This window comes from Gymnodraco acuticeps, unplaced genomic scaffold (assembly GCF_902827175.1).
Source record: "Gymnodraco acuticeps unplaced genomic scaffold, fGymAcu1.1, whole genome shotgun sequence".
Lineage (NCBI taxonomy): Eukaryota > Metazoa > Chordata > Actinopteri > Perciformes > Bathydraconidae > Gymnodraco > Gymnodraco acuticeps.
In genome coordinates this window covers 26313-35277 of record NW_022991967.1, presented here as the reverse complement: position 1 = coordinate 35277, position 8965 = coordinate 26313, and the positions used below count along the sequence as shown (strand labels likewise).

At 43.5% G+C, this 8965-nt stretch overlaps 1 protein-coding gene across 2 annotated transcripts; it reads left to right on the top strand.

The window, feature by feature from the left end:
- The first annotated feature begins 1445 nt into the window (after positions 1–1445).
- Positions 1446–6199, top strand: LOC117536057. Of its 2 annotated transcripts, none has more exons than XM_034200790.1 (4): positions 1446–1723; positions 4284–4545; positions 4819–5238; positions 5597–6199. In XM_034200790.1, the coding sequence occupies exons 2-4, from the start codon at positions 4285–4287 to the stop codon at positions 5843–5845; spliced, it is 930 nt and encodes a 309-aa protein (XP_034056681.1). In that variant the 5' UTR covers positions 1446–1723; position 4284; the 3' UTR covers positions 5846–6199. The 2 variants fall into 2 exon arrangements, with proteins under 2 accessions (XP_034056681.1, XP_034056679.1); XM_034200788.1 differs by having other exon boundaries at positions 1448–1719; positions 5597–6196.
- The last annotated feature ends 2766 nt before the right edge of the window (positions 6200–8965 follow it).

Sequence of the window (8965 nt, the reverse complement as noted above, 5' to 3'; positions counted from 1 at the left end):
CTCCTCCATCATGGAGTCCATCCTCACCTCCTCCATCATGGAGTCCATCCTCACCTCCTCCATCATGGAGTCCATCCTCACCTCCTCCATCATGGAGTCCATCCTCACCTCCTCCTCCATCATGGAGTCCATCCTCACTCCTCCATCATGGAGTCCATCCTCACCTCCTCCATCATGGAGTCCATCCTTCACCTCCTCCATCATGGAGTCCATCCTCACCTCCTCCATCATGGAGTCCATCCTCACCTCCTCCATCATGGAGTCCATCCTCACCTCCTCCATCATGGAGTCTATCCTCACCTCCTCCATCATGGAGTCTATCCTCACCTCCTCCATCATGGAGTCCATCCTCACCTCCTCCATCATGGAGTCCATCCTCACCTCCTCCATCATGGGGTCCATCCTCACCTCCTCCATCATGGAGTCCCTTCTTCACCTCCTCCATCATGGAGTCCATCCTCACCTCCTCCATCATGGAGTCCATCCTCACCTCCTCCATCATGGAGTCCATCCTCACCTCCTCCATCATGGAGTCCTTCCTCACCTCCTCCATCATGGAGTCCATCCTCACCTCCTCCATCATGGAGTCCATCCTCACCTCCTCCATCATGGAGTCCATCCTCACCTCCTCCATCATGGAGTCCTTCCTCACCTCCTCCATCATGGAGTCCATCCTCACCTCCTCCATCATGGAGTCTATCCTCACCTCCTCCATCATGGAGTCCATCCTCACCTCCTCCATCATGGAGTCCATCCTCACCTCCTCCATCATGGAGTCCATCCTCACCTCCTCCATCATGGAGTCCATCCTCACCTCCTCCATCACCCTCTGACACGCTGCAGCCACAGCCAAGGATAAGGGCCGGCTGCAGCGGGTCATCCGCTCTGCAGAGAGGGTGATCGGCTGCAACCTGCCATCCCTCCACGACCTGCACGCCTCCAGGACCCTGAGGCGGGCAGATAGTGGCCGACCCCTCCCACCCTGGACACAAACTGTTCACCCCCCTCCCCTCTGGCAGGAGGCTGCGCTCCATCAGGACCAGAACCTCTCTCCATCAGGACCAGAACCTCTCTCCATCAGGACCAGAACCTCTCTCCATCAGGACCAGAACCTCTCGCCACCTGAACAGTTTCTACCCCTCCGCTACCGGCCTCTCAAACAAGGCCCGCCCCCCCCCCCCCCCCCCCATGTACACTTTACCTCTGCCACATCGTAGACTCTATATGCATCACATTAATGCACACAATGTTCCTACTGCTTACTGCACATATTTCATATTTTATATCCTATAATTCATTCATAGCATTCTATTTCCATGCAAATTACTGCTTTATTTTATTGCTATTTAACTATATTTTATTACGGTGTCCTTAAAGATTTTTGTTTTATATTAGATTTCTTATTTTATATTTGATGTCTGCACCATGACATCAAGTCAAATTCCTCGTATGTGTGGACCTACCTGGTGATAAACCTGTTTCTGATTCTGAAGATTTTACTTTGTTGAAAATATCAATAATTGTAGTTTCATCATCAATCCAGTGGGAGGCAGTAATGCAATATTTTGAATGCACAAGAAGAAGAAAAGAAGAAGAAGAACGAGCAGAAGTCACATGACTGTCTGTCAGCTGTTCGTGTTTACCTCTCTATTCTCTGATCAGAGGACAGGTGTGTGTCTTTATCCACTTCATGCTGTTTCCAAGGACTATCATCAGAAGGTAGGTCAGATCACGTGACCTACTAACGTTCTAACAATAGGCTTGTTTGAGATGAGCTGCTGCTAAAGCCGATTCTTCTTCTTCTTCTTCTCCTTCTTCTTCTTCTTCTTCTTCTTCTTCTTCTTCTTCTTCTTCTTCTTCTTCTTCTTCTCCTTCTTCTTCTTCTTCTTCTGCTACCGCCACCTACTGTACAAGAGTGTGTATCACCATATCATCCTATCACCACTTGTGGAATTATACCACTGTATTTACGTTGTTTTAAATTCTTCCAATCAACCCTTTTTCACTCAAATACTTAAGAATGGCCTTCCTGCCTCTCTGACCCCCTCACCTTCTGTTCCCAGTGTCTCCATCAGGCTCCACTCCCTTCCTGGTAGCTCTTACCCCCTCACCTTCTGTTCCCAGTGTCCCCATCAGGCTCCACTCCCTTCCTGCCTCTCTTACCCCCTCACCTTCTGTTCCCAGTGTCCCCATCAGGCTCCACTCCCTTCCTGCCTCTCTTACCCCCTCACCTTCTGTTCCCAGTGTCCCCATCAGGCTCCACTCCCTTCCTGCCTCTCTTACCCCCTCACCTTCTGTTCCCAGTGTCCCCATCAGGCTCCACTCCCTTCCTGCCTCTCTCACCCCCTCACCTTCTGTTCCCAGTGTCCCCATCAGGCTCCACTCCCTTCCTGCCTCTCTCACCCCCTCACCTTCTGTTCCCAGTGTCCCCATCAGGCTCCACTCCCTTCCTGGTAGCTCTTACCCCCTCACCTTCTGTTCCCAGTGTCCCCATCAGGCTCCACTCCCTTCCTACCTCTCTTACCCCCTCACCTTCTGTTCCCAGTGTCCCCATCAGGCTCCACTCCCTTCCTGGTAGCTCTTACCCCTCACCTTCTGTTCCCAGTGTCCCCATCAGGCTCCACTCCCTTCCTGCCTCTCTTACCCCCTCACCTTCTGTTCCCAGTGTCCCCATCAGGCTCCACTCCCTTCCTGCCTCTCTTACCCCCTCACCTTCTGTTCCCAGTGTCCCCATCAGGCTCCAACTGGTTTTGCTATTTCCTTTTGTAACGCCTCTGGCTCTGTTGCTAACTTATCAGCATGCTCATTCCCTTTAGCCCCTCATGTGCAGGCACCCAGCCTAACTGCACATCTATTCCCCTCCTCTGAAGTCTCAGTAAGCAGTGGTTAAGTTCAATGATTAAATCTTCTCTAACTGTTATTGTGGACTGTATGCTTTGCAAAGCAGATAGTGAGTCTGTGCATATCACCCCCCTATCAGGTCTGACTTCTTCAACCCATCGTAGCCCAATAATTGCTGCGAGTATTTCTTCTGTATAAACTGATGGTTATTTGACACTCGTTTTGAGTTCTGGGATATACACGCCTATCCCCACGCATTCTTGCTTCTTAGATCCATCTGTGTAAATGTTGAGGTAATCGTAATACTTTTCGTTCAGGTACTCGTTTTAATTCCCACTTCATTTATTCACCACTCTTTTCTGCTTTCTATGATACTCACATCTATGTTAGCTTCTGGGGAAACGTGATGGTCTCCACTCCAGATGCCCTCGTTCTCTCCTCACTCGTCCAGCCAAACCCACGCCCCTGGAACTTTGCATATTCCCAGCAATCCTGTTATCTGTTTGTGATATTTCCCTCTCCACTTCCTTGTACCCTGACCCAGTATGACAGAGCAAGTCTCTCTCTTCTGAAGAATGCACAAATGTGTTTAATCGTTAATGTCAGATATGTACTAAGTAAATACATTTGTTCCTGCTCAAGATTAGATTCAACTTTATTGTTATTGCACAGATTACAGGTACTGAGACAACGAAATGCAGTTTAGCTTCTAACCAGGAGTGCATAAGTGAAAAGTAATGTACACAATCTACAGAATACAATATATATTTGTAGTGGTTTTCAGTGTCTGTGGTTTTAAGTGTCTTTGTAGTGGTTTTAAGTGTCTTTGTAGTGGTTTTAAGTGTCTTTGTAGTGGTTTTAAGTGTCTTTGTAGTGGTTGTCAGTGTCTTAAATAGTAACGCAGTTTGGCCACAACGAAAATGTCCAGGGTTTGATCCAAAGACACTCAGCTTTTAATTATGAGTCATTTAAGGTGTTTACTTTTTCAACTGTTTATGACGCAATTTGTGCCTTTTTTAATAACGTGTTTATAACATAGCATACAATATATTTTTCTGACATACATAATAACTTTAGTTTGAAAGTTGATACTATGGGGGCATGTAATACGTGAGGGATAATGTGCAGCGAGGCGGTCATCATGGGGGAAAGAACACCGACAGGCTGATCAGGATCCCGACGCCAAGCAAACATGCAGTTTGCTTTTCAGCTGAACAGTTCAATCGAACGGACTTCTTTGTGCAGATGTGAGCGTCCTTAACAACGGTCAATAAGTCCTTGACAGCGGTCTGTCTCTTCTGGATTAACAACGTGTCACGTGTTCTGAATTGACCAATCAGAATCGAGTATTCAACTAAGCCATGTACTAAAGTACTTTAACATGTGTTTTGAAGACAACATGATGTTCACTCTCCTCTCATGATGCTCTCTCTCCCCCACAGGATGTCCTCTCTCCCCCCTTATGTGATCTGGAGGTCTGAGGGTCTGGTGGCCTCCCTCTCGCCCCACCCCTGTACTCCGGGGTGTGTAACCCTGCAGCTGTGCCCCCCCGGCCCCCCAGGGAGGAGCGTCTTCCAGCTGGAGGAGCATCGCTTCCTGCAGCTGCTGCTCGGGGCTCAGAGTGTCTCCCAGCTGCTCTGCCGTCGCCTCGGGGTGCTCAGGTGTGCTCTGGTGCACCGGCCTCACAGAGACACCCCCGCACAGGTGAGGGAGTGGTACAGTCCAGAGTGGTACAGTCCAGAGTGGTACAGTCAGAGTCCACGGTTTAACGTCTCCGGGAAGATTTAAATAGATATTATCTGTGTTTATTATGGAGCTTAAAAATGGTTACTTACTATACTTAAAAATACGAGTAGAACATTTAAAACAAATATAAGATATTAAATATAATAGACAGGTAAAAATGTAAAAAAATTATAAAATGTTATTGTTTCGTCCGACTCCATTTGAATAAAACCTTGTATTTCCTCCCCTCAGATCCGGATCCTGCCTCTTCACGGGCTGGCCTCAGAGTGGCGCCCCCACCTGGCGGGAGAGGAGGATTACAACGCTATAGATCCAGGATACATCTCCTCCAGAACGGCCCCCCGCTGGCCCTCCTCTCGCCTCTCTGAGATCCAGACCCGGATCAGAGCCCAGCTCCCAGAACCCAACGCCCCCCAGAACCTCTCCTTCCTGGGGGTCGACCCGGCGGACCCCGGCCTGTTTCCTCGCATCATTCGGGGGGAGGAGGAGGAACAATGGAGGGTTTGGGAGGACCAGAGTCACGTGGCCTTCCTCACGCCCTTCCCAAACTCCCCCGGGTTCACGGTTCTGGTGCCGCGCCGACCTCTGACCTCCGATATCTTCAGGTTAGAGAAGCAGGACTACGAGGGGCTGGTTCTGGCAGCACTGAAGGTGGGAGAGCATCAAACCTTCCTGGTTTTCTTTAATAGAAATGTTATTTTTAAAGAAAGATTTTGTAGGTATAGGATATTACACATTTTAACTAAAAGTTATTCCTCTTTCTGAGTTAATCCTGTCGTTTATTTCTACTACATCCCCCATGAGTCTCAGACATAGATGTGCTCTCAAAGCATCATGGGAGATGTAGTTGTTATTGTTTAAATGTATCCTTGTGAGAATAAAGAATGCTAAATGTGATTGATCATAAATAAATTCCTGATTTTCTTTAATAAAATGTTATTTTGAAGAAAGAGGTGGTAGATATAGAATATATTACACATTTTAACTGTAAAAGTTATTCCTCTTCCAGGTGGCGAGGCTCCTGGAGGCGGGGCTTGGAGCATCGGGGGTGGGGCTTATTTTCGAGGGTTTTGAAATCGACTACGCTCACGCTAAGTTGATACCGCTGTTAGCTTCGGAGGAGGAGGAAGAGGATGCTAAGCTAAAAGCCCCTCCCCAGTTTTACCCCACCTATCCTGGGTACGTTTCCTCAGAAGACGGACCTGAAGCCAGTGAGGAGGATCTGAAGGAACTGCACAGGAAAATCACTCAGAGTTAATATCTGTAGTTTATTTCTACTGAACTACATCTCCCATGAGTCTCAGACACAGATGTGCTCTCAAAGCATCATGGGAGATGTAGTTGTTAATACTTAAATGTATCCACCTAAGAATTAAAAATGTGATTTTTTTAATCTTTTAATAAAATGTTGAAACTGTTATTTTAAAGAAAGATTTTGTGGAAAATGTTGTAATTATTGTGTTGCATTATTTCCATACTGCTCATTATTATTTTTATTTTTTATTTTTTGGACAATAAAAGCAAGGATTTCAAAATCTTTCCGTTATTCAGTGTTTTCTTCTTAGCGTGTCGATCAAACCCCTAACATGTTTTTTCAAATTCAAATACACTTATTTGATGGACCACAAAGAGCATTACACACACTATATAATACACATGTTAACTGCAAAAGTAATACCTCTTTCTCATCTGTAAAACCACAGGAACACATTCAACATGTAAGGGATTTAATTTCCTGCTCCACGTCATTTTTAACTCTAAATAAGATGTGCTTTGATAAAATCCAAATGTAATAAAATGACTGCATATGTGTTTCTTTTTTGCTTACACTGTTATTGTCTTATTTAACCACCATAATCTTTGTGCCCTCTCATTAACCGCTCTGTTGCTAATTGGTCCCGCGGTGTGAGTGTTTCATTAATGAGCCACTAATTGCTCTCTGAAAAGCAGAATAAAGTCAAGGTGTTAACGAGACGTTGCTACCGCCTGGAGGAACAACTCAACTCTCAAAGTACAACATAAACTGATTTAATTACTAGTCTTATATTTGAAGTACCCACTGGAATATACTGAAGCATGTGTTTGTTAAAAGAAAGAGTTAAGTGTAAATTGAGAAAAATAAGTTAGATATTTATAAATGTGTAATTCTGAATGTTTCCACTAAAAAAAGTCTTTGGTGACCGAAGAAACAGTTTGTAAAAATGTTTTTGTACATTTTAAAACTGGTTTGCAAATTGTAGTAATAGTACCCACGATGTGTATATTTAAATATATTGCCTTTAGTATTGCAACTTTTGCTTTAGTAATATCTGAGTTCGGTTTGTTCAGTTAACGCTCGATGAGTAGCTGATGAGTAGTTGTTACAGCCCCACCCAGTGTCAGCAGATAATAATTCAAATAAGAATTCCAAATAAATGCAAAAAAATGCAAAAGAAATACATCTTAAAATATATTTTAAGATCATGTATAGTCATCTAACTCGTCTGTACATTGCTGTTTTAGTCTGCGTTCTTCTAATTAGTGTCTACAGTGTGCCCATTGAGCCGTTTTGAGCGACGTGGGGCAAGCCCCTCTCTCTGCTGTTAAAGTGAATGGGTTCTGTAAAACTACACTGCGCATGCTCAGAGTATTTTTCTATTTAATATGTGCAGCAAAAAAATAATCACCATAGAAAGGCGAAGTCCCGCCCTTCTACTTCCGCCCCATGGGACCTTATTTCTGAAAAAGTATGTATTGAAGTCAATGGAGAGAAAAAGATTATCTTTCGATCCCGTTTGAATTGTGCCATGAATTACACACATGATGTTTGTCAATCTTAACAAATAATTTCCATGTCAAAAAAGTCACATTTAGTCGTAAAACTGTTGAAATATAAGACTATGAAAAATACGCAACTAGAAAGACTACAAATCCCAGAGTCCCGGTCCCGCATGCTGGCTCTCACAGAACCGACTCACTCCCCTTGTGTGTATGTACAGCTCTCAACGTGCTTGGAGTGATTTTCAGGTTTGCAAAGTAACGTAACTAACGATCACTTATATTCAATAAATAAAATAATTTTGAATTTACTTTAATTTGAAGATCACGTGATGTCAAACAGAGCACATGGTGTAGTCCAAACGATAGCTGGGGATTCTGGGTAGTGTAGTGTCTTCTGCCATCCTTTACTCAGAAAAAATATTTGTTTCTCCGAATCGAAGGGGAAAAATACAAAAGCATTGCACACAATTTAAACCAATCAATGTTGTGTAATTAACAAGGATAATCTGGTGTTTTTTAGTCGATGAGTAGTGCAGATATCACTGTAAAATCAATCGACAGTAAGGGGAATACTTACTTCCGGGTGTACAATTCTCCGTTATCCAATGGGAATGGACGCTCACATTGCCTTTAAGGGCAGCCGACACAAACGAATGCGGTGCTTCCATGAGCGTCAAATCCCGCCGCAGATGGGAATCCATTGCAATCAGTTGAAAGCTATTTGCGTCCCTTTATGAAGCTGAAGGAGCCTAGGAGCGTCACAACTGCACGCCACGGGACCCTGACCAAACGTCGCTCCTGGACGATTAGGGAGTGAGAGTGTGTTGACTAGAAATACACATGTTTGGCCCAAAATATGGTCCCATAGTCACATATCAAACCAGCTGATGAGCAGACAGACCATAATAAGCTGTCCATCCAGATCTTTCTGCTGCAGGACAAACCTTTAATCAACATTAGTGTTTTACAGATTTTAGAGAAACATCAGAGGTTAAACTTTCACTTTCAGCCACAAACTATTTCACTTCGTCTTTTTAAAAACCGACAACAACAAGTGAAACTTCACGTTTCTCAGTTTGTGTGCAGACTCTTAGCAAAAGCACATGAAATAAACATAAACAAATACATGTTGCAGTGGAAGGTAATGCTCATGAATGTTTAAATATCACCCTGTCCCCTGATAGATATCCCCAAACGTTTCGGGGACACAAACTAATGCCTCTATTTTTTTAAATGATCTTTCTATCAATACAAATCCAGACATTATGACTTTAATTGACTTTGGAATACACTTCCACTTATTTCTTTAATTCAATTTGTTTGTATATAGATAGAAACTTCCACTTCCACTTATTTCACACACAAACTAATTCCTCTATTTTCTTATTATCTTTTTTGATAGTAATTCCTTTATTTGTATTTGAGATTTTATCGTTATAATTAGTTTTTTAAGGATATTTTGTAGTTATTTTGTAATGTTTGGAACTTTTTCTTAGCTTGTATTATCTTTTTTTTCAAGTTTGTTTTTATTATTTTATTGTATTAAAAAGACAACATTTTAAAATAAGTATTTCTCTTTTTCAATTGTTTTATGTATTGTAATGTAATTATTTTATTT